At 37.9% G+C, this 26624-nt stretch overlaps 1 protein-coding gene across 1 annotated transcript; it reads right to left on the bottom strand.

Annotated features, from left to right (window-relative positions):
- Positions 1–746: 746 nt before the first annotated feature.
- Positions 747–25633, bottom strand: SVOPL (SVOP like). Its single transcript, XM_058189930.1, has 11 exons — positions 25562–25633; positions 19753–19877; positions 19204–19267; positions 16326–16451; positions 14039–14167; positions 13184–13257; positions 11497–11705; positions 10369–10480; positions 3235–3316; positions 2527–2616; positions 747–1303 (listed from the first exon to the last, which is right to left on the bottom strand). Exons 1-11 carry the CDS (start codon positions 25631–25633, stop codon positions 1166–1168), a joined length of 1221 nt encoding a protein of 406 aa, XP_058045913.1. The 3' UTR covers positions 747–1165.
- Positions 25634–26624: the final 991 nt, after the last annotated feature.

Below are 26624 nucleotides of genomic sequence, written 5' to 3'. Positions count from 1 at the left end.
TTGATTCTATCCCTCTGTTTATGCAGCCCAGAACTGTGTTGGCTTTTTTAGCAGGTGCTGCACACTGCTGGCTCATATCTAAATGGTTATCCACTAGGACTCCAAGATCCCTCTCACAGGTACTACTATTGAGCAAGGTACCACCTATCCGGTACCTGTGCATTTTGGGTTTTTTTGCCTAAATGTAGAACCTTACTTTTTTCACTGTTGAAATTCATTTTGTTAGATAGTGCCCAATGTTCAAGTCTGTCAAGATCCTTCTGTATCTTGAGCCTATCTTCTGGAGTGTTGGCTATTCCTGCCAGTTTGGTGTCATCTGCATCTATCTATCTATCCCCTTGATGCTGTGTGTGTTGTAAGTTTGAAATAGGTCTGTATGTAGCTTTTGGGGGTTGTGTAGTAATGTCCATGATAGTAGTCATTAAGTGCTCTATCATACCTTAGGGGTTGCCTGTAAGTCTCTACTAGTACTGGCCTTGGTGCTTAAAAGTGCTTAAAAGTACACCTTTCTATAAATACACAAGGGGATCCAACACTAGCTATGTGAGATCCAAATAGATGTGCCTAGTAGTTACATATAGGAGGATCCCAACTTACGACTACTCGTTTAACACTGATTTGAAGTTACAACAGTGCTGAAAAAAGTGACTTATGACCCACCCTCCCATATATGATTTTTGCAGTGACCTTACAGTCATGTAATCAAAATTTAGGCACTGTCAAACAAGCAAGCATGTATGGGAATCGGGAAACAACTGTGGCAAAAAAAAAAAAGTTGTAAAATTGGGTATGATTCAATAACTGCATCTTTTGAAAATACTCGGAGCTCAGGAAGTCAAGAGTAGAGAAAGCCGCTTCATCGCTGAGCCATGTGGCACAACTAATAAGAAATCATGCATCACTTAGTTCCGGTACCAATTGTGGTCATAAGATGAAAACTGCCTATATCTGCATTTGCTTTTGAATATGGATCTTCATTATCAAGTTATCCATTTGTTTTAGGGGTCATGCCATACTTGACTTCAGATATACAAAAGTTGAAATTCTTTATAAGGGTCTTTTTAAAAAAAACTTTCATTTCCTAAAATAAAGTTGGCAAGGGCTTTATATTTGGTAATGGAACCGAATTGTGGGGATGGAGGGAGTTCTTTTGGGACCCTTCTATTCAGAAGCAAGATGAATTACCCACCTGGAGTGATCTCCCTTTGGTCTCTATTGGTAGAGTGAACGCAGAGATAGCACACACAATGCAAACCAAGGCAAAAAGGCACAGTGCCCCCAAGAAAGAAGCATTCATTAGTACCTACAATTAGATAATGTATTAGTGCCATGGTGTCATGCAATTCTGACAATTCATCTGTAAATCCTTTCTGGTCTATTTGTTTTATGGATTGAACCATCTTTCAATAGAATTATCTTTCCAGACATGAACTGAACCTATGTGGAGGAAGTTAGCATGGAATTGCAATGCCAAACTTTTCTTATACGCACAACAGAAGTGGAACGTTATCTATGCATACAATTAATGAAAGTTTATTCACTGGGGGCAGGTGTAGAGAGAAGAAAACTTGCTATTACAATGTTGCACATACACGTAGGAATAAATTATAGCTTTAAAAAGGGTTCAGTTAGGAAAATACAAGGCTATTGCTTTAATTTAAGTAAAACATTACATGATTCATTTCCTCCACACAAAGCTATGGGACTGCAAAGTCTCCTCTAGCTAAAGAAAGGAAAAGTTTCAGCATCTTTTTCCATTTCTTTGAAATGATACTGTACTTGGTTTTTAATTATGTTGTAAGCCGCTTTAAGCATTGTGCTAGAGTAGAGAAGGAAATCATACATTTTCAGAAAGTAATATTAAATTTATAATGGCCCTTTCATTTATCACAGCACAACCTTTGTGAACTACATCATACTGCATCAGTTGAAATTATTAGAGTAGTTCAATGTCTTATGAATTCATTTATTTCTCTTATTAATTCAACAACCTATAGAAATGCATCACTTTTAGTTCTGTTGATTTCATTGGAAGAGTTTAAAGATTTCATTTTTCTCCACTAAAATAAAGGTGAGCTAGAATCACATTCCTATTAGTCAGTTAATAGCAAGTTTTTTATTAAGAAACTATACTTTATAATAAAACATACAATATTCTTTTTTAATCAGCCAATGTATTTAACCTTTTTCTCCTGACTTCTTGCAGAATTGTTACATTTATTCGTATTGTACCTTCTAAGCTTCAATAAATGAATGGTGCTGTTTTGAGCATTTCTTGTAATTAAGGTTTTAAAGAAACTTGTCCTTTCATTTTTAAATGTTTATCACCCTTTTCCTTTATTTGTACCATAGCCAAAACAGGACTCTGCATTAGTATCAATTTAACTTCCCTGGTGTCCCCTTTCCTCCAAAATCTTACAAATCTGAATCTTTAAACATCAAACAATCTATATAGTATACTAAGCATATTTGCCTGGAATCTGTTCCTATATATGCAGTGAAATTCTTAAACAAAAGATATCTTACTTGTGCTATAAAAGGTGCCACCATAGCACCTATACGACAAAGGGAGCCACTGGTCCCTAATCCCAAGGCTCTCATGGTGGTAGGATAAACCTATAAAACAGTAGTAAAAATGAGCATAATCTCTGACAAAAAAAGTATTGGATGAAGCAGAGGGCAGTAATGGCATTAAGGTGTCTTAAAAAGCAATACCGATGATTCCAAATATGAGATCCAGAGAGAAAAAATATAACTAAACCTTTTACAAGATGTACAGAATTTAGGTTATTTTATGCCTAGAGATAATCCCAGGGTTTTGTTGAAGTCAGTTTCCTGAGGCCAAAATATCAATTCTCTAAATTTGATTCCAATGCAGCACTTGAGTAAAAAAATTAGCCCTCATTTTTAAAAACAGATTCATAAAATTAACAATGTTTAGAAATATAATGTATTTTTTTTAAAAAATTAAACATTTCAATACAGTAAATTTTTTAAAAGTCTTGTTTGAAAACAAGCATAAAGCTTCTACTAAGTTATAGGTGTTAGCGTCCTTCTATTCTGGCTTAGGTTGGAATGCATATTTCATGTGGAATTAAATAATAAACTTGGTGAGATTTCTAAGTAAACTGGCCAAAGAGTACCCTGTTGAGCAGAAAAGTTATATAAAGTTATTCAGAAACATAATTTAGGTAGTTTTTCACTTTGCAATTCAAGAAATCAGGAGGACCTTACCTCTGCTGTGTAAATATAGATAGTATTGAAATTTGCAGCGACAAAAGCACGCAGCATAAAGAGGAAACCAATAAGACCAGTACTAGAAATAAAGAGAAAAGATATGAAGAAAATAATGTAATAATATAATAACAATGCCCAATAGTTTACTAGTGTGCCCCGCTGATGTGATCTTGGAATGTTATTTTGGAATGGCTATTTTACATCAATTACAGATAACCAGTTCTTAGCTATTCTGAATTTCTGTCATTTAGCTTTGTTGTTGATCCCAAAATGTTTTATCCATGAGATAATGCTATATTCTGTTTCTTCTCTAGTCAGGATTGGGATCATGTAGGAAGCACCATGAAAAGTCTCTGTGTTTTCTTGAGCAAGAATTTTTCTTTTGTGGACTCAATTAATTTGACATTTACAATGCTTCTCCACTAATTTGCCTGAAAATAGTCAAGAATGCCAGTAAGGATTCTGATGTTGATGCTATTATACATATTGGCACAAATGATCTGTCCCAAAAGGATGTGCTTTCTGTGCAGAATGATTTCCAGAGCTTGGGGTATGAACTTAATAGCATAGGTTGTAGGCTTAAGTTTTCAGAGGTTTTACCAGTACATAAGGAACAAAAAGGTAAAGGCCAGCGTGTAGTAGAGTTTAATGTGTGGCTAAAGGAGTGGTGTAAAAGGGAAGGCTTTGGTTTTATTAGTCATGATGTCTGCAATTGGTCCAATGAAAAATTGTACAAAAGAGATGGATTGCATCCATCAAAGAAAGGGACTGAGTTACTTAGCAATACATTCACAGATTTTCTGGATAAACATTTAAACTGAACAGTGGGGACAGAGAATTAACTGATATAGAAAATTTCTGTCCCCAGCAATCGAAAACTAAAAGGGTTATCAGTGCATGTAACATAGATGTCTGTATGGGTAAGACTATCAACCATGCTATCAAGCAAAACCAAGCATTTAACAGTGAGTGCCGTACCATGTGCACTAAACCAACAGGTGGCAAGAAAGTAGGGGCAGTCAACACAGGTTATGTAGACAGTAAACACAAGATCAATCCAAATGGACTCAAATGTCTATGCACCAATGCACAGAGTATGAGGAATAAACAGGGTGAATTAAAAATCCAAGTAAATGAGGGTAGATATGATATTGTTGCCATTACGGAAACTTGATGGGATGAAACTGAACATACAGCTAGAGAGAGATAAATTATTTAAAAGAAATAGACCAAATAAAAGAGGAGGTGGAGTTGCACTATATATAAGAAATAACTACATCTCTACAGAAATAGAGCACAACAATGATGAAAATCATCTTGAATGTATTTGGGTCAATATAAAAGGGGTGAAAAACGATATTGCCATAGGTCTATACTATAGGCCACCCAACCAAACAGAGGAAGTAGATGAACTTTTTGCTAGTCAGCTAACTAAGGTATGTAGGAAGCACATCACAGTAGTAATGGGGGATTTTAACTACCCTGACATCAACTGGGAAACAAACTCTGCACCAAGTGGAAGATCCAACAGGTTCCTAACAAACCTAGCAGACAACTTTGTTTCCCAAAAATAGAGAAGGCGACAAGGGATCAGCCATATTGGACTTAATTCTCACTAACAGAGATGAAATGATAGAAGGTGTTGAAGCTACAGGAACCTTGGGGCAAGTGACCACGCAATATTGGAATTCAACATTAAGCAAATACAAGTAGTAGAACAAAGTCAAACTAGAGTCTTGGACTTTAAGAGCTAATTTCAATAAACTTAGAGAGCTTGAGAAGGATTCAATGGATGAGAATCCTCAGGAAAAACAACTCAAGAAGCTTGGGAAATTTTGAAAAGTGAGATTATAAAAGCACAGTCTAACACAATACCAATGAAGAAAATAATAGATCTCAAAAGAAACCAGCATGGATGCATAAAGAACTATCTGACAAATTGAAAGACAAAAAGGACAAATATAAAAAGTGGAAAGAGGGGCAAATAACTAAGGCAGAATATCAGCAAATAGCCGAGCCTGTAAAGATGAAGTGAGGAAAGCTAAGGCTCACAATGAACAAAGGCTAGCGACAAAAGTAAAAATAAAAAAAAGCTTCTTCCAACATGTTAAAAACAAGAAAAAAGTCAAGGAAACAATTGGCCCATTGCTGGGAGAAAGTGGCAAGAAGATGACAAGCAACAGGAGAAAGCAGATCTACTTAACTCATATTTTGCATCTGTCTTTACACAAAAGGAAAAAACAATCCAACCTATCAAAAACAGCACTACAAAAAACAGATTAGAAACACAAGTTAAAATAGGGAAGAAAATGGTAAGTGAACACCTGTCTACCCTAGACGAGTTCAAATCACCAGGACCGGATGGATTACACCCCAAGGTTCTGAAGGAACTGGCAGGCGTGATCTCAGAACCACTGAACTATATCTTTCAAAGATCCTGGAGCACAGGGAGCTGCCAGAGGACTGGAAAAGAGCTGATGTAGTTCCCATCTTCAAAAAGGAAAAAACAGATCCAGGAAACTACAGACCTATCAGTCTGACCTCAATACCGGGAAGATTCTGGAAAAGATAATCAAACGAATCACGAACACCTAGAAGCAAACAAAGTAATAACGAAAAGCCAACATGGGTTTGTCAAAAACAGATCATGCCAGACTAATCTTATCGCATTCTTTGACAAAATGACAAAATTAGTAGACCAGAGGAATGCTGTCGATATAATTTATTTGGACTTCAGTAAAGCATTTGATAAAGTAGACCATAACCTACTACTAGATAAAGTAGAAAAATGTGGGTTAGACAGCACCACCACCAGATAGATTCGTAACTGGCTGACCAACCGCACTCAACGTGTAGTCCTCAACGGAACTACATCCACATGGAGGGAAGTATGCAGTGGAGTACCCCAAGGCTCTGTTTTAGGCCCAGTACTCTTCAACATCTTCATCAATGACTTGGACGAGGGGATAGATGGGGAACTCATCAAATTTACAGATGACACCAAGCTGGCAGGAATAGCCAACACTCCAGAAGATAGGCTCAAGTTACAGAAAGATCTTGACAGACTTGAACATTGGGCGCTATCTAACAAAATGAAATTCAACAGTGAAAAAAGTAAGGTTCTACATTTAGGCAAAAAAAACAAAATGCACCGGTACCGTATATGTGGTACCTTGCTCAATTGTAGTACCTGTGAGAGGGATCTTGGAGTCCTAGTGGATAACCATTTAGATATGAGCCAGTAGTGTGCAGCAGCTTTTAAAAAAGCCAACACAGTTCTGGGCTGCATAAACAGAGGGATAGAATCAAGATCAAGTGAAGTGTTAGTACCACTTTATAATGCCTTGGTAAGGCCACACTTGGAATATTGCATCCAGTTTTGGTTGCCACGATGTAAAAAAGATGTTGAGACTCTAGAAAAGAGTGCAGAGAAGAGCAACAAAGATGATTAGGGGACTGGAGGATAAAACATGAAGAATGGTTGCAGGAACTGGGTATGTCTAGTTTAACAAAAAGAAGGACTAGGGGAGACATGATAGCTGTGTTCCAATATCTCAGGGCTGCCACAAAGAAGAGGGAGTCGGGCTGTTCACCAAAGCACCTGAGGGTAGAACAAGAAGCAATGGGTGGAAACTGATCAAAGAAAGAAGCAACTTAGAACTAAGGAGAAATTTCCTGACAGAACAATTAATAAGTGGAACGACTTGCCTTCAGAAGTTGTGAATGCTCCAACACTGGAAATTTTTAAGAAAATGTTGGATAACCATCTGACTGAGATGGTGTAGGGTTTTCTGCCTGGGCAGGGGGTTGGACTAGAAGGCCTCCAAGGTCCCTTCCAACTCTGTTGTTATGTTATGTTAAAAACAAGGTTTTGGGGTTTTTTTTAGAAAGATCCTGACATCCTTTCTAAAAATTATTCCCTATAGTGACACTATGATTACATTTGCCCAGCATGCTTAATTTGATTGGTGATTGATTAGTATATTTAACCATATCCTAGAAAAATAAGAGGATATTATCTTTCACTTTATGAAGAAGATAGAAAATTGTAAAACTCACTTCTTTAATAAACTTTATTTGCTTTCGAGATCTTAAATATCAAGCTTGAAAGGCTCATAATGATATTGGTTTTACTTAAATATAGATTCTAATGAATTAATTGGAAGATTCCAACCAGAATAACATTAATAAAGGTTTAAAAAATCTCACATTTTGTGCAAATTTTCAATCCTACATCTTTGGCCTGCCTAAATGTGTTGTATGATCACAACCTATTAGCATGTGAAGGCCAACAGAATGGAAGGGGGGAGGGTTGAGTATTATTGTGTGCTCAGTCAAGTTTTTCTTGGGGTTCTTGATCAAGAAGGTTTGCTGATAAGTTTAATATGATGTGAGTCCCTCAGATTTGTTTTTAGAATAAATTGGGATATAATTTTAAAAAGCATATATTACTGCCAAGTAGCCACCTTAACAAAATTCATGCATTCCACACCAAGTTTTCCATCAGAACTGGAAACAGACAGCCTCTATGAAATAATAACTATATATCTAAGGTGTCAGAAGTATAGCCACATGATTAATGGAAGATCTTTCAAGAACAGAGCAGATACAAACAGCTAAAACAAGGCATAGCCTAAATGTGTTGCTATATTTTGAGAGCAGAATAAGAGTAAAAGCAAACCACTATAAAAAATGGGCATTTGTTGCAATCCTGGGAATTTAACAATATCGATGGGATGAATGCCTATAATATCAGTGAGAAATTGTAAATATTTGATAAAGTTAATATTTAATTGGTTATAACCTTTTTGCTCAACCTGTACTTCAAGAAGTGTGAAACACTTGAGGGAGATGGGTAGTTTAGAAACATGAAATATAGCTAAATAAAACCCCATTGTGGTCAACTAGTAGGTAATGAGTAAAGTTATGATATACTCCCACACATCTAGACAGCTGTTGTGCCTCGTCTGCTTTCCCCACAGCCGGGCCCGTCTTATCTGCTTCCGAACGCTGAGGAATGTCCTAGCATGCCTCCCGGCCCCAGCCCTGGCTCCATGCCCAGACAGGCCGAGGAGGAAGAAGTGCCTCCAGCCCCCAGCCCTGGCTCCATGCCCAGGCAAACGGAGCAACTAGACCCCTCCCCCTCCCCCACAGCATGTGAGCCTGAGGAAGGTCAATTACCAACAGCTGCAGACTGGAGTAACCCTCGCTCCAGGAGAATTGATAGGCGGTGGCAACAGAAGGAAGGGAGGGGCAGGCCTGGATAAGTGCTGAGTCATGGAGCCACACCCCATGGCCTATATAAAGGATCTGCTTTCTGGCATTCTCTGAGTCAGGCAGTCTATCTTGCTGAAATCACTTTCTGGTCTCCTGCCTGCCTTGAGAACTTTGCTAGGACTTTGGCAGAGCTGCAGAGGCACGCCTGATTCAGATTTCCCTGACCCGGTCGTCAGCGGAGGAGTGGGACACAACAACAGTACTGGACTTGGGTTATGCTGAGGGGAGCCTCATCTACAAGTGCAGGAAGGGTAAATCTTATTCCGTAACTTGTTGAGATGATGTTAGACAAGACTTGGACATTTTATGGCCCACAGGTCGCATCCAGGTCTGTGGCTGTCTCTGGCTGGTTGGTCAGAGCCAGCCAGAGGGGGTGACAAGGGTGGCTGTCGACAATGGTTCCAGTTTTTCATGTGGCCCCTTGGAAAAATATTTACCCAATCTGCATTATAAATAATAGGAGAAGCCACATGTTGATTGAGGACTGAACTTTCATTCCAGCAGCTGCCAATTCAATAGCATTGGCAAAATTACAGTTTTAACCATACACACGTACCATATTTTCCCCAAAATAAGACCCTGTCTTACATTTTTTTGAACCCTGAAATAAGTGTTTGGCCATGCACTCAAAAGCCCGATTGGGCTTATTATCAGGGGATGTCTTATTTTGGGGAAAACGGTATATTTAAACATGTGTCGAAGCCATTTGCTTCATTGAAACATATTTCTTGTAACATCAGCACATACATTGATGATTTCTATCAGATGCAAAGATCTGACTTTCATCACACAATATGTTAACACATAAAAATTGAAAAATCAATACATTTCAGGCAGGAAATCTGTCAATTTCTTTTTTCTTTTGTTTGCGGAGAGGATCGTTGTAAATTTATACAGTAAGATAGGCATCAGATAGGTTAAAGAAAACCTTGGCAATCAATTACTCTGTCCAGACTGGCATTCAAAAACAATTCCCTTTATTGCTACAGGCTATACTAATGTGAAGGTCAACATAATTATCCATTTACATAATGTCTGTTGTCTGAGGGAAACCCTCATACTAAACCAAACATCTGCTTCTGTCAGTTGCTCTAACTGTTACGGATTGACAATCCAGATTACCAATGTTGGTGAAATCAACCACAACTTTCCAGCAAGTTTGCACCAGAGAGAGAAACAGACCAGCCCTTATTTATTTTAGAGATATACAGCTATGGTCATTACATTTTTGTTACTTCCATGTTCCTTTTCTTCTGTCATCAAACAGTTGAGTATAGGGTATCTGAGTAGAGACCTTGTATTTTGCATTCTATAAAACATTTTTCCCCAAGCAATGCTCTCAAAATACGTTAGATTTCATCTCCCATAATTCTCAAGTCAGTGTACTGGGGAAAGCTACTGTAAGAACCCACACAACGCTGATTATATACTGCTGCAACTATTTTTCACACATTTTTGAAAATGAAGTTAGAAAACACAAGGGGCCCCTGAATCAGATCAAGATCGGTTTTGTCTTGGAGCTCCTGGGAAACTCACAAATAATCCTCTTTCACTGAAACATCTAATATCTTTCCTCTGAACATATCAAGGGGATATCAAGTCATTATGTTTGTGTAGTAGCAAGTTATTGTAAAACAATACATTTCTGTCTTCATCTTTTGGATATTCCCAAATGCATAACTCCTGCCTGCAATAAATGTTCTATTAAACCAAACTATTTTAAATTTTAAGCACTCAATGAATCCCCATGTCCATTTCCCAAAATATGGTTGACCACACCAGAGGCTAAAAGATGTTGCAAGCATTGGAATCCAAGCCATTTCATTATCATTTGCTCCCACCTAAGACACTTACATTGTGGTGCATATATTGAGGAGAAGAAAGAAAACAGCAGTGCATCCCATTGTTATTGTCAAGCTCACTCGTCTTCCCAGGAAATTGATGCCAAGAATATTTAAGGGATTTACTATTTTTAAAAAAAGGAAAAGAAGGAGAAAAAGATGTCACCACTACCACCTTAGGGAAGACTGTTGACAACTATTTTCTTCATAGCTTCCCTACGATTACTTGAAAACTACAAATGGGGACTTTGTAACAGATCTAATTCAATGTTTCTCAACCTTGGCAACTTGAAAATGTATGAACTTCAAGAGCTGAAATTAATGAGATGAAGGGCAGTTCTTACTGTAGGAATTTAGCACCCACCCCCTTCCTAGAAGAATGAAATATTTTAGAAAATATTTAAAAAGGTAGAATATATTTCCCTGGATGAGAAATGGAGAAACATGTTTTAAAGACAAAGCAGCTTCCTGACTCCCCCCACCTTTGTCAATGGGCCATTAAAGCCTCAGCCAAGCTCACTCATTTCCCCCCACCTTTGTCAATGGGTCAGAGGTAGAAACTCATTCTCCCCACTTTTGTCAATGGGCCATCATCATCTGCAACATAATAGGACCCATCTAGCAACAGAAACTCACCACATGGCAAGGCTCAGGCAAGCTTGAGGGACAACCTACAATGTTAACTAAGACCCCTAGACCACCTGGGAGTTTGACAGCCAATCAGGATACTCTTCCTGTGCCCCAGAAAGTTCAAAGCTCAGAAAAAGCATAAAGCCAGGGAGCACACAGGATCTCAGCCCTTTTCTGTTCAGGAACTCAAGCCATGTGATCCTGACCACCATTAAACCATCTTTCCAAGCAGTCTCCATGTTTCCAGTGTCTTTGTCCCCACTTGGAACTGAACCCAGATGGATATTTCTTCCAACATTACATTCCTAAATAAATACATCAATGAACGCAGCTGACAACAGCAAGTCAATTTTTTCATACAGAATTCCTAAAGTTACACAACAGTCTGTATCTGTTTGCCTGAAAATCTCTCTGTGTGTATGTGTACATCTAGTTGTGGAAGGTAACTTTGGAGTCTCTCTCCCATGCTCCATGCTTATTTTAAATAAAGGCAGAAGGTGGGGAGGATTACATGCAATTTCTCCTACTGTGCTGATGAACATGATCTGATAATCAGATGGTGCAAAGGTATGGCAGAGACAAGGGCTCTGAAACTCATCCTGAGTATGGCCCAACTCTGCCTCTACAGCTGATCCTCCTCCTGTTGAACAAATCAGATCCTTCTCCAGTAATTCTGCACTGGCCAGGATGACACCATAATAAGCAAAAGAAATTCCAAGCCTGTCATAGAAAACAAGGGGTTAGCAATGGGAAACGATCATTCTTTAGAATATTCTCTAAAGATAATAAGGTACATCTGCAGGGTACATTTGATAGTCCTAAATAGAATAAGAAAGGGCTTCATGGCAGCATTCAAATTAATTAACAACACATCAAACTGTTAGGGGATTGGTAAATACTATTAATTACCCATACAACTGCCAGTATGCAAGAATGAAGAAAATGTTTGCTACTGAATTAAGCAATTCAAATAATCCTTTCTTACACTTGGACTAAATAGTTCAACTTCTCATAATTTAAATTGATTCAAAATTTTGCACTGATCCTAATTCCAGAGAAGAGCAATAAAGTAACTGCAAATATGCTACCTCTTCTTCTGGAGCTTTTGCCCATTTTAAGGTGTCAAGTGAATTAGGTACAGATCAAATTTTAACTGGCTAAGATCCAAATTACATATCTGCTTATGTTACATAGTCACTTATCTGTATTTCTGCTAATAAGCCTACATTTTAAGATACAGAAGAAAACATCATAGCTAATGCTTGTATATTTTTTACCACTGGGTTTCAATTATTTTTAGTATTTTAGTATTTTTATTGCACAATCTGGAATATATGTTTTTATTGTCAAGACTAAATTGGCATATGAATGTGACACTGTGCAAAGACAGTTTTATTCATTCATTGAATTTTATTCTAATTCCCTCAATTGCTTAAACAATGAAAAAACCCAATATATGACACTAACTCCAAGAACATTAAGCAATTTCATATAAATAATGCAGGGCACAGATCAAGTGAATATGTGCGTTCATCCATATGTTTAAACAGTACATTGCATCAGGTAAATTAAGATGGATTGACTAATCTAAATAGTCATGTAATTTTCTTGCCTATTTTGCTTTTATTTTATTTTCCAAAAAAAAATTGTTCCATTCAATCATGTACAATTATCAGACACTGCCTAGACAAGTCCTTGCTGTTTTCTTGGCAAGTTTTTTAGAATATAATAGATTTTTTTATTGGCCAAGTGTGATTGGACACACAAGGAATTTGTCTTGGTGCATATGTTCTCAGTGTACATAAAAGAAAAGATACGTTCATCAAGGTACGACATTTACAACACAATTGATGGTCAATATATCAATATATATTCCCTCAATTTTTCAGAAGTGGTTTGTCATTGCCTCCTTCCTAAGGTTCAAAGAGAAGACTAGTCCAAGGTCACCTATCTGGGTTTGTGTCTAAGATGAGACTAGGAATTATGGTTTCTATTCTGATGCCTTAACCATTACACAGAACTATAGTAATTGCTTGGTATTCTGATTAGCTTCTGAATAGTAATTTTTATTCTTAAGTTAATCAGAGTTGGGAGCTATAATAAATTTAAAAACAAAAGAAATCTAAATTTTCCCTTTAACATTCATTAAGTTTACTTCGTGCACTGCAGTTTGAAAGAAGAAAAGCATATGAATTTACCATATAATCCATATTTGCAAAGATGTCCGTAAATATTTGGGATCAAATAGGTCTTTGAATCTACCTCGTTTTTCCTAGAAACATGTTAAAGGAAGTCAGAAATGCGCAGGGTATGTGCTGCTCAAATGCTGAAGACACATCCCAAGCTTTGAAACCCTTTGTGAATTATAATCTAACTTTTCAGTTCAGTAACTCCTGGTAGCCCCAGCAAACATAGGCAAAATAAAATTCAGAAACATCTGGAAGGCCAATATTGGACACCTGGGAGTTGACTACAATCTTCACTTTGTTTCACTATGGATTGCACAATACATACTACTATTGTATCATACGTTGTGCCAACAATGGAATATATAAGAAAAGAAGAAGAGTTGTACCAATAATGACTTCTTGTCTTTTTTAACATCTAATAAGTTAAATTCCATTGATGTGAACAGATAGTTAAGCATCATTGTTGTACTTTATGGACTTTAATTACTTTATTTAAGGAGACTTTACCTTTTAGGCAGTGGTGGGATTCAAATTTTTTTACTACTGGTTCTGTGGGTGTGGCATTTCCATTACCGGTTCTCCAGAACTGGTCAGAACCTGCTGAATACCACCTCTGTTTTTAGGTGATCAAGTCTGCCATCATAGTTTAACCCAGTGTTTCTCAGCCATGGCATTTTGAAGACGTGTGGAGTATCCTGGCTAAGGAATTCTGGGAGTTAAAGTCTACACATCTTCAAACTGCCAAGATTGAGAAACAGTGGTTTAATGAATGGCTAGTCAGCAGATGGATAAATTAATAATGGGAGTCAGTCCTGCACCTCATAGTTTCAGGAAGGAGGTTAACAAAAGTATTGAAAAACTTACTTCAACAGTTTCTACCAATTTTCCTTCAGGCATAACAGAACGGTTCATTTTAGCAATCCACTTGAGAGTAGCAAGGGCTGCTTTATCATTTCCACAAGATACATTATATCGAGCAGACTCAGGGATAAACTGCAAAATACAAATGAGTTAGATAAATAAGTACCAGCATTTCCAGTGTACCATCAATCTTATAGTCTTATTGTAAGAAAGACTGGATTCAATGTAGTATCTCTTTTAGCATTATAGCATTCTGATCAATATGGTGAGTCACTGCAGAGCAATTCATGCAATGCTTTCTGTCCACCCAAGCCATTTTCGGAAACTCTATCAGAAAGTAATAGAATGTGCTAATCCACAAATTACAACTATAGCTAGAAACAATTCCAATAAACCCAAAAGATAAATGAATAGTGATGCTTACATATGCAATTACAAGTCTACGCATTTATCTGAATAAAATGGGTGTCCAAATAGAATGGAAGCATAAACATTTTGTATGACTTAGCACAGAGAATAATGTAAACTGGACTGTTTCTTAGCCAGAAATTTACTGGGATACAATTGGCATTCTTGGCTTTGAAGCCACATCTTGGTTCCTTGGTTCCCATTTAACTATAAGGGACCTTTCCCTCACTTGCAGGTTAAGTTGGCATCAGAGCACATTTGCGATATCTGTGAATTCCTGCATCACCCAATAATGGACTTAGCTTTTTTTAAACTCCCAATGTTAAAGTTTTAGGCAAATTCTTCTAATTGCAGAAAATAAACAATTTTCCTGCTTAAATCAAATCATCAGGGTACTTCCTTAGCAATGAAATGTCTCCCAACATGCACACAAACAATCCAGGGGTGAAATCTACTTACCTTCCTTACCGCTTTGGAAGTGCACACATCGCATGCATCACATGTGTGTGTAGACCTTCTGCGCATGCACAAAACCTGCGCATGTGCAGAAGGTAAAAAACACATTACTTCCTAGTTAAAACCAGGAAGTAATGAAACCCAGCCGGGTGAGTGGAGCTTTGTTCCGCCATCACTACCAGATCACTGAACCACTGGCCATGATCACTATCAGATTGCGAGATCCAGTCAGAACTGGGAGCATTTCACCACTGAAACAACCCATTGAAGCATTTATAGGAATGGTGGTGGAATGTGGTCAGGCATATGGGAATGTGTAGTCTGCCTTTTCTCTTAAGGTCCAATACAGCAGAATATACCAGTTATGAAATTGCCTGGACAGCAATTACTTGCCTCAGAATATTGGCCCTCAATCCATTAAGAGGTGATATTTGATTTGCAGTTTGCATACAGGATTGAGTTTACAACTGATTTTGAATCATCCAATTTACAACAGCTAATCTGGTGTAGTGGTTAAGGCACCAGGTTAGAAACTGGGAAATTGAAAGTCCTAGTCCTGCCTTAGGGACAAAGCCAGCTGGGTGATCTTGGGCCAGTCATTTATTCTCAGCCCTAGAAATCAGGCAATGGAAAACCACTGCCAAGAAAATTGCAGAAGCTGGTCCAGGCAATCACCAGGAGTCGAGACTGATTTTAGGATAAAAATAATTTATGGCAACATTTTTTGTTATGACAGTTGTCTTCACAACCTGCAGGAGTTCCACATAAGACAGCTTGGAAACTTTGGAGCATGTCAATGCTTTTGTTTACATAATTTATAATCAGTCTTCTGTCACATCACATCTTGTTCCAGAAACATCTCTGGATTTTGGGAAAGCCCACAGATACGTTTACTGGAAAACAATTATTAGAAATAACTTTATTTCCTTTTTCTTTAGAATACATTTTTCTTTGTTTTGTTTATTTGTTATTTCTGACTGTTGGTAATGCTAGGAATTTAATTTCTTTAACTTTTTATCAGAAACAAAATATTCCTACATTACCTCATCAATTGGTTGGAAAATTACTAAGAAAAAGTAATTTTGCAAGTTTTTTTTTCATATGAAAGGATTGGGGTATAAAATCTGCTTCTGTATCCAAATAACTTTCAGATATGAAGTTACCCCTGCTCTCTGTTTTATGATAGGTTCATCCTCTTTAAGAGTTTCAAGCTAAGCATGAACAACAATGCTCTCTGTATCACAAACTAAATCTATTGAATTTGACAGATGAGTATGGTTGAGCATTTTGCATGGTATAAGCTGATAAAAATGTTGATAATTTGCCAGCATCAATGAATTTATTTATAAACAAGAAACGTCTACACACATACACCCTTCTACCTAACTCTCTCTGTATGCAAAACTAAGTTCGAAGTCTTTCAGACCTTAAATACAAGGAGCAGTAGAATGCCTGGAATAGAAGCAATTCGAATCAGCCACCGCCAGCCAAGAGTTGGGTTAACAACTGATGCCAATCCAATAATTAATAAGGAGCCTGACAACCAAAATACCTGTGAAATGGAAAAACAAAGGCTAGATTAGGAGACAATGAGGTTCTCTACGTCTTTACATTCTTTCAACATTCTCATCTTTGTTCAAACTGAGTTGCTACATAAAACACAATTAAAATATTGAGTTAAGCTTTATTCCCACATCTGATTTTTTTGGATGTCAGTACAGATCTTGATAAAGTAAGCAAAATGGTTATCAGTTTGGTTCTTGAAGCTTGAATGTCAGTTCTCAATCTTTCTCAGAATGTAATGTATGAACACTTCAATACATTTCTGCAGCTGCAGAAATAAGAATAGAATGTAGGCATTTCACAGACTGAAATATAAATTTGTACAGAACTAAAACACATGGATTTTCCCAATTATATTTAACACGTTTATTTAAACATAGTTCTAACTTCATCCCACTTGCTCGTGCTGAATTGAAATCAATAAATCATTGTAAAAAAAATTAATACTGAAAAAGGGAGCAAACATTTCCAATTTCTTTGATTGGGACAGCCAAAAACTGTGTCAGTATAATGGACTTTCAATAGAACCCTGAGCAGTATCAACAGCCACTTTTGAGTGTTCCTACTGTTCAAAAGTAAATGGTCAAAATCCCGTGACATATGGAGATATCTGAGAAAGCTCTCTGAAGTAAATTTTATGTACTTCAGACTATGTCGGCAGCTCAGCGGTTTGAATCCCTAGTGCTGCCATGTAATGGGGTGAGCTCCCGTTACTTGTCCCAGCTTCTGCCAAACTAGCAGTTTCGAAAGCACGTAAAAATGCAAGTAGAAAAAATAGGGACCACCTTTGGTGGGGAAGGTAACAGGGTTCCGTGCGCCTTTGGCATTGAGTCATGCTGGCCACATGACCACAGAGACGTCTTCGGGCAGCACTGGCTCTTCGGCTTTGAAACAGAGATGAGCACCACCCCCTAGAGTCGGCAACGACTAGCACGTATGTGCGAGGGGAGCCTTTACCTTTTTATGTATTCCATACAGGTGGTCTTCACCTTAAAGCCACAACTGAACCCAAAATTTCTGATGCTAAGCAAGGCAGTTGTTAAGTGAGTTTTGCCTAATGTTATGCCCTTTTCTTGCCACATTTGTTAAATGAATCACTGCACTGTTAAATGAACCATGAGATCATTAAGCAAACCTGGCCTCCCACATTGACTTTGCTCGTCAGAAGCTGATTGGGAAGGTCACAAAGGGTGATCACATGATCACAGGTAGTGCAATTGTCATAAATACATGTTAGTTGTAAGACCCCAAATTTTGATTACTTGACCATGGGGATGTTGCAGTGGTGGCAAGTGTGGAAAAGAGTCACAAGTCACTTTTTTTTTATTGAAAAAGTTTTTACAAAAATTTTCACCCCCCGTTCCCCCCTCCCCCTCCCTCCATCCCCTCCCCCCTCCCTCCAAAACCACCCTCCTCCCTCCCTCCCCCCCCAGACTTCCCAGAACAAACACAAGGTATAGTTCAAAAGAAAAAACAATCATTCGCTAACACAAATTATAATCCTCCCCTTCTTCTCAAATCCTAACTTCCCCCATACAAATCAGAGATAAATACATCCTAATCATTCAAAGGCAATCTGATATCTCTTAATCTGATATTTATTTTGCATATATTCAATCCATTTTTTCCATTCAGCTAGATATTTTTCTTGTGTAGTGTCTTTTAAAAAGGCTGAGTCACTTTTTTGAGTGCCATTGTAACTTCAGTCAGTCACTAAACAAATGGTTGTAAGTTGAGGACTACCTATACTTTTCTATCCTGAAAACTTTTAAGGCAGCTTAAGAAACCCGAAACCATTACAGTGACACCTCCCACCAACCCCCCCCCTTAAAAATAACAAGAGCCGAGGTGGTACAGTGGTTAGAGTGCAGTACTGCAGGCTACTTCTGACTCCCTGCTGACAGCAATTTGGCAGTTTGAATCTGACCAGGCTCAAGGTTGACTCAGCCTTCCACCCTTCCGAGGTGGGTAAAATGATTGTTGGGGACAACATTCTGATTCTGTAAACCACATGGAGACGGCTGTGAAGCACTGTGAAGCAATGCTTAAGTCTAAGAGCTATTGCTATTTATTTTGAACTGAGCTTCATCCCATATTTTTTTTCTTGGCAAAAGACTCTCTGTCTCATTCTCTCTTCCCCTCCACTCTCTCCAACTTTAGGGATTTTTGCCTCTTCTACTTTGCTTCCATAAAATGATGTAGACAATATCCACACATCACCGTAAAGTAAAGCAGCATGAGTATCAGATATGGATGACTCTGTTTTATCTTGTCTTAAAGGAGGAGATGATTTACTCCCAATTCAGAGGGGATGATCGGGGGAGGAGGGGGAAGCATGCTTCTTTTGGAGGTGCCATCACTTGACACTCACTCATCAGTTGAGGCCAGTTATAACTTTATCTCCTATAAATTCATATTACTTGGAAAGCTGTTCAAGTTGTTAGCTATCTCTACAACATTTGGCAACAAATGCCGTCATTGTAATTGTCCATTGGATGAAGAGGCACTTTATCTGTTCTGAACCTCTTATTATTCAGTTTCATTGACCATGACAACTTGGATATAAAAAAAATGGGGGGAAAATCCACATATAATTGCACAGATCTTTACCTCTTATTAACCTTTTTTTCCTACTTAAAATCTCTAAATGTTTTAAAATAAAGACAGAAGTATGGTTTGTTGGTATAAATAGTGATATATAGATATTGATACATTTCTCAGCAAATAGATTTCTGGCTTACCTGTGATAATGGCAAAATATAACCACGGTATTTTGTGGGCAAAAATTCTGTTTTTATTATAAGCCTTAAAAAAAAAAGTAAGGAAAGAAGGTAAGAAGATTAAGGAAAGAGAAAGAAATGTATTAATTGGGTTCAAATACTTGCAGGTTGGTTTTAATAAGGGTTTGTTGAAGTAGCCATAATGGCTGGATTCACACAAAGTACTCAATCAATCTAACCTCACCTCACCTCACCTAAACCAACCCAACCCAACCCAACCCAACCCAACCCAACCCTTCATTGGTTTTTTTATTGCAACATCCATCAATTCTAACTGAATTTTTTTATTTTAGGCTTAAACCTAGAACTCGATAGAGTAAGAGATATATCCTAATTTGCCCTTGAAGATTATAGACGTTATATGTAATCTACTGTTTGAACAAATCCCATAGTACTTCTGGACTTCTGATCCTATGGTAAAATATGCATGCATTAAAAACATCAGAAAGTACACAACATCACATGAGAAAGCTGATGTTTGTCCTATTATTATTTGCACTATGACATTACCCTTGTGAATGACCTGATACACCACATCCTACGAGGGCTCGGAGAAAGACAAACCAGATGTACGAAGGAGAAAACGATGTCAGCAAAGAGAAATAGGCTCCCCATGCAAAAGAGATGATTAAAACCTGGGAGACAATTCATAGACAGGAAGACATTGACTTCAAAGCAACATTCAGCACTACAGGATATTTATCTCAAGTTTGCCTTGTACATGAGTTCTGAACATTTCCAGCTAGTAAAAAAAAACTTAATTAACCTTGCAATGAAATACATATTTCTTGAATGTGTGTCACTATATTGCATATAGGTTCCAGATAAAATGCATAAAATATGATGTTCACCTACTTTAGTGAACTTAAGTTTAATTAAAATTAAATTGATAATTGTTTATTATTTTTTATCCTGCCTTTATCATTTATATAAATAACTCAAGATAGTGAACATACCTATGAGAGAGTGTAACTAGCCCAAAGTCACCCAGCCAGCTTTCATATAATAATAATATTTAATAATAATAATAATAATATTTTAATTTGTATACCGCCCTTCTCCCGAAGGACTCAGGGCGGTGAACAGGCAAAAATAAAAACAACAATCAAACACATACAAAATAAAATATAATTTAAAAACTTATTTAAATTAGCCCAATCTAAAAATACTTTTAAAATCCCAAAACCTAATTTAAACATTTAAAACCCTAAAAACAACTAAAATTCTATGCCAGTCCCACACAGATAAATAAATAGGTCTTAAGCTCACGGCGAAAGGTCCAAAGGTCCGGAAGTTGGCGAAGTCCAGGGGGAAGCTCGTTCCATAGGGGAGGAGCCCCCACAGAGAAGGCCCTTCCCCTGGGGGCCGCCAGCCGACATTGCTTGGCTGACGGCACCCTAAGGAGTCCCTCTGTGAGAGCACACGGGTCAGTGGGAGGCAAACGGTGGCAGTAGGCAGTCCCGTAAGTAACCCGGTCCTAAGCCATGGAGCGCTTTAAAGGTGGTAACCAACACCTTGAAGTGCACCCGGAAGACCACAGGCAGCCAGTGCAGTCTGCGCAGGATTGGTGTTATATGGGAGGTCCGACCAGCTCCCTCTATCACCCGCGCAGCTGCATTCTGAACCAGCTGGAGCCTCCGGGTACTCTTCAAGGGGAGCCCTATGTAGAGAGCATTGCAGTAATCCAAGCGAGAGGTAACAAGAGCATGAGTGACCGTGCATAGGGCATCCCGGTCAAGGAAGGGGCGCAACTGGTGAATCAGACGGACCTGATAAAAAGCTCTCCTGGAGATGGTCGTCAAGCGATCTTCAAAAGACAACAGCCCATCCAGGAGAATGCCCAAGTTGCGCACCCACTCCATCGGGGCCAATGACTCGCCCACAACAGTCAGCTGTGGCTGCAGCTGACTGTACCGGGGTGCCGGCATCCACAGCCACTCTGTCTTGGAGGGATTGAGCTTGAGCCTGTTTCTCCCCATCCAGACCTGTACGGCTTCCAGACATCAGGACAGTACTTCGACAGCTTCATTGGGATGGCCTGGGGTGGAAAAGTACAGCTGCGTATCATCAGCGTACAGTTGGTACCTCACCCCAAAACCACTGATGATCTCACCCAGTGGCTTCATATAGATGTATATGAAGACATATTTATTCATCTGTGCAGGACTGGCCTAGATTTTAAATTTATAGGGGTTTTAAATTGGTTTTAATATTTATATTTATATTTTTAATTATTTGGCATTAGAATAAGTTTTTTAATGGTTATCTTAATTTGTACATAAATGTTTTATTTGCCTGTGAACCGCCCTGAGTCCTTCGGGAGATAGGGCGGTATACAAATATGAATAAATAAATAAATAAATAAATAATAAATGTTGAACAGGAGAGGCGAGAGAATCGACCCCTGTGGCACCCCACACATGAGGCGCTTTGCGGTCGATCTCTGCCCCCCTGCCAACACCGTCTGCGACTGGTCAGAGAGATAGGAGGAGAACCACCGATAAACGGTGCCTCCCACTCCCAAACTCCCCAGCCGGTGCAGCAGGATACCATGATCGATGGTATCGAAAGCTGCTAAGAGGTCTAATAGGACCAGGCCCTCCAGAGATCATCAACCAACGTGACCAAAGCCGTCTCCATACTGTATCCGGGCCGAAAGCCGGACTGGAACAGGTCTAGATAGACAGTTTCATCCAGGTATTGGGGTAATTGACGTGCCACCACACTCTCTACAACCTTCGCCACAAAGCGAAGATTGGAGACCGGACGATAATTTCCTAAAACATGGCAAAGAAATGAATATAAATCTAAAAGATACAGTACTATCAACTTGGAGTTTGTGGGGAGGATTAGACATGGAAGAAAACAAAACAAAGAAACAAGAATAAAAGTACAACTTCTGGAAGAGAAGGTGGGAGGGAGGGGAAGAGAAAGGAAATAAATAAATATTCCAACAGAATAAATGAAAAGAACACCATGAAAAATAATATGGAAACTTTAAGGAACAAAGTGAAATGAGTTCAGTTACAAAATGCCCCAGAAGTCTATGTAGTTTTGCTGACAGGAAGTATAAAAACGATATTTAGTGGAACAATGAAGTTGTAGATAAGAAAAATATGCATATAAAAGAGTGCTTGCTCCAAAAAAATAAGAGAAAAATGTTGAATGATGTATTTATAAAGAAATATTTGTGAATATTTCAAAAGTAGTGAAATAGAGCAAGGAGAGAGAGGGGGGGAGGGGGGGAGGGGGAGAGAGAGAGCGAGAGAGAGCAGAAAGCTCCAAAGGAAAATAAATAGGTTTGAAGAGCTTTTTCTTGTGGATCATTGAAGCTTTTGTCCTTCACTTCAGTAAGTGAACCTTTAAAGCATAAGATGGCATCATCATTAAATTCAAAGCGTTTTCAGCAGGCAAGAACGTCCACAGCTTCAGATGTTGATATGTTGTATATGTACAATATATGCGCAAATAAATGTTTGTGTGTGTACATATAGATGAGTGTAGCAAAAAATGTATGCATTTGAATATGGTGAGGGGAACTAAGAACTGAATGAATGCCTCAGCATGTACAGCATGTAGAATAGAATAGAACAGAATAGAATTTTATTGGCTAAGTGTAATTGGATACACAAGGAATTTTTCTTGGTGCATATGCTCTCAGTGTACATAAAAGAAACAATACCTTCATCAAAAAATATTCTTGCTTATGCTTTTTTTAGCACACAGGAAGCCATTGTAAGGGGAGGAACCCATCATATATAGTATGTATGGATAAGGTTAAGAAAATAGAGAAGTGAAAAGCTATAAAATTGAGCAAAATTGCTAGAGCATATACTTTTACATTATTGGCCTATGATAAAAAGGACATACTATTTTGTAGCCAAAATTTGTAGCCAAATTTGAAAAAAAAAACCTTTATATTGACTTATTTGATATATGAGAAAGTATAAAAAGTGAAATAATCTGAGTTTAGCATGCTTCCCTGTGGAGTTCATCCAACAGCTGTTGATTTTCTATATCAAGAAAAGATACCTTCTTCCTTAAAAGGTTAATACTGATACCAGATAAGTAGAACAATATGAGAACTTTCAGTGAGAACATGATGAGTTGGACGTCCTTGAAGGATGCACTATGGCAGAGATCAATGACCAGAAGGCAAGTTCTGACCCATGAAATCTTTCTGGAGAAAGGAGAGATTGTGATATTACCCACATGCACTCTGGACAGCTCCTACTCCTAAATAAACTGCAGAACTGAGGTTTGTGCAGTTGGCTCATGAATGGAGAGGATGGAAGTCAAAGGATTCCATTTAAGTTCACAGTCATAATATAGCCTATATCAGTGATGGCTAACCTTTTCTGAACCGAGTGCCCAAAGAGTGTGCATGTGTGTTCAAATGCACATGCATGTGTCTGAACCCCCAAAATGCAATGTGTGCATGGCCACTGCGCACATGCCCTGCCCCCATGCATTCATGGCAGAGACCCAATGACGAGCTGGGTGGTGGGAGATGCATGCGCATGCGTGGCAGAGCTGAACTCGGGTGACAGCTCGCATGTCCACAGAGTGGGCGCTGCGTGCCACCTGTTGCACGCGTGGCATAGGTTCAACATCACAGGCCTATATGGACTAAAAGCTGAACTAAAAAGTGATTTTTTAAAATCACTTTAGGAATTGCATTTTAATTGTTTTTTAACTGTTAAGAATCTTTGAATCAACAAGTTTTGTAACATTCATCAGGTGAATTTTGTCCACTCTTTGGAGAAAAATGACTTTTTTAAAGAAAAATGAGGTAGAGGGAATAAACAGCAAAAGCATGATTAGAATCTTGATTTTATAAAGTTATAGATGGGTTAAGAGTCCAGATGGAATTATTTTTTGTATCCCCTCTTTATTATTTTTTACAGATCAATCAAGGTGACAAACATAACCAACACAGTTTCCTCAAGTAATTTTGAAATTAATTATAAGAAACCTTCTGCTGCAAAAGTGCTGTTGTTTAGAAAGAATTTATAAGATAAAAATTGGACATTAGAGAGAATCAGAAAAAAATAAAGATTATAAGAAAAAAAGAACAATTAATTTTGACTCACTAATACAGAATGGAGCAAAATATTTTAACCTTTGAAGAATATTTCTGAACAGTGAAGTTAATCTTAAAAGTGTCTGATATCATTAAACAAGGATATAGAAGAGGAACAGCTTGTACTGGATAAGACTTAGATTGAACTATACTATAGTCAACTAAAAGATGAATTGATTAAAATATTTGGATGTATATCAGATTGACAAAATGTAAGAATAGATAAACTAATGATATGTACATGTTGAAGTTGAACAAAAGATTTGTAATCAACCTACCGACACACTGTATTGGATTGAAGATGTTTTTATGTTTGTATTAAAAAATAAAAAAATTTCAAAAAAAGATACAAATAATAAATCAATAAACTGGCTTGCATAACTTTCTTATTTGGGTGTTTACAAAAGCAACTTGCTGAAGTAATAAAGAATAATTTGAACAGAGACAAAAGAAAAAAAATGAACAAAAAGCAAGTTCCAGGTATTTAAAACAATTAAAGAGCAAGTTTGTTAAAATCAAAGGAAAGGTTTATTTGAACAAGTTTAAAATATATATGCTGTTGTTTCTGATCATCTTTAATGAACTTTTGTTGACCATGACCAAATGAAGAGGCTTTAAGAGTTTGTTTATAGATAAGAGATGAGATGTGGGAAGAAGATATATTTTATTGTACTTTTCAAAGAAAGTAGTAAGTTACTGAATTTGTACTTGCTATGTTGAAGGCAAAAATGATGTCTTCATACAGGTAGTCCTCAACTTATGGCCACAATTGACCTTAAAATTTCTGTTGCTAAGCAAGATAATTGTTAAGTGAGTATTTTACAAAATTTTTTGCCACAGTTGTTAAGTTAGCAACACAACTGTTAAATGGATTTGGCTTCCCTATTGACTTTGCTTGGCCAAAAACTGATCACATGACTCTGGGACACTGCAACCATCATAAGTATGATCCAGTTGCCAACACCCCAAATTTTGATCACATGACCATGGGGATGGTTATAAGTGTGTATAAAAGGTCCTAAAACACTCTTTTCAGTGCCATTGTAACTTTGAACAGTCACTAAATGAATGGTTATAAGTGGAGGACTACCTGTATAATTTTTTTGTGCTATATCTTTTTTTCTGGATTTTCATTTTTTAATACTTTTTCAGTTTGTATTAGTTTTTTTAATGTTTGTAACTGAACACTATAATAAAATTATTATAAAAAGTAAGCAGTAAAAGAAAAGCACTTACCTTACAACGGCCAAATTTATCTGCTAGCATCCCAAACGTTACACTAGCCACCATGTAGCCAAAAAATACCATCTGAAAGAAAGTCATCATGTATAGTTCCAAGCAAGATCAAACAGTGATTTGATACACAAATGAATGAGAAACTAACATTAAAGCACATTTAGCTCTGACTTCTATCTGAATCTCTACCTCTAGCACCCCAAATTTTTATTTGGCCAACTATTAATGCTCTTAAAATAACATGGAAATTGGTATGGGAGTGACCAGAATTCTACAGTTGGTGTCACTAAGACAAAGGAAATGATAGCTTCCAAATAGACATGTAAAAGAAGGAACAGGATATAGCGCAGGGTCTTCTTAAATGTCAAGAGACCATCTTCAGACCCCCTTATCCAATTACTGATCCCTCAGTTCTCCCCTGAAACTGAAATTTTCAGTTTCAATAGCTGAAGGTCAGTTAAAGGCTCTCTTTACAGTTTAGCATATTCACTAATGAAAATTATTATAGCCATACAGTAATTTGAAAAGCAAATCTAGGTGGGTATTTTAGAATATTAAAAAAAAGGAAAGGAGTGGAAAGAATCATCACAAATGTTCTTAGCTGAGCAGATGAATACACACACACACACGCATATATATGTAGGTTTTCACGGGTATGTAGGTCTTGGCATATTCGAGTCTTTTCCCGTGTAAGGTTGAGAGTAATTTGGTGACATTTCGATGAGGTCTCACTCATCATCTTCAGGCTGGTGCTTTCGGCTTCATACTTCTGTGAGCAAAGCGTGGTCGAAGTTGCCGTCTCTCTATAAATATTGGTGGGGAGGTGGGGACTGTTGCTGTGAACAGGTTGGTTGGCTGTGTGGTTTCATCTTGATTGGTAGATGGAGTGGGTGCTTGCAGATTGGTCGAGGTGGGGAGTGTTGCTGTGAGCAGGTTGGTTGGCTGTGTGGTTGCATCTTGATTGGTAGATGAAGTGGGTGTTTGCAGATTGGTCGGCTGTTTCGTAGCATCCTGTGTGGGTGTGGTCCTAGTCTTTTGTTCCTGAGCTTTGGTGTTGTGGCCT

This window comes from Ahaetulla prasina, chromosome 7 (genome assembly GCF_028640845.1).
Source record: "Ahaetulla prasina isolate Xishuangbanna chromosome 7, ASM2864084v1, whole genome shotgun sequence".
In the NCBI taxonomy this organism is placed as follows: domain Eukaryota; kingdom Metazoa; phylum Chordata; class Lepidosauria; order Squamata; family Colubridae; genus Ahaetulla; species Ahaetulla prasina.
Note: the sequence above shows the minus strand (reverse complement) of the source record. Positions and strands in the feature narration are given on the sequence as shown.

Coding starts and splice junctions, on each gene's coding strand:
- SVOPL (XM_058189930.1), bottom strand. CDS start 25,633: ATGGTATTTTTTGGCTACATGGTGGCTAGTGTAACGTTTGGGATGCTA. Junction 11,706..13,183: donor TTGCAAATATGGATTATATG/GTAAATTCATAT, acceptor TTTCTATGACAG/GCTTGGAATTTCTTTTGCTT. Junction 10,481..11,496: donor CACAGTAGGAGAAATTGCAT/GTAATCCTCCCC, acceptor TTTTAAAAATAG/TAAATCCCTTAAATATTCTT.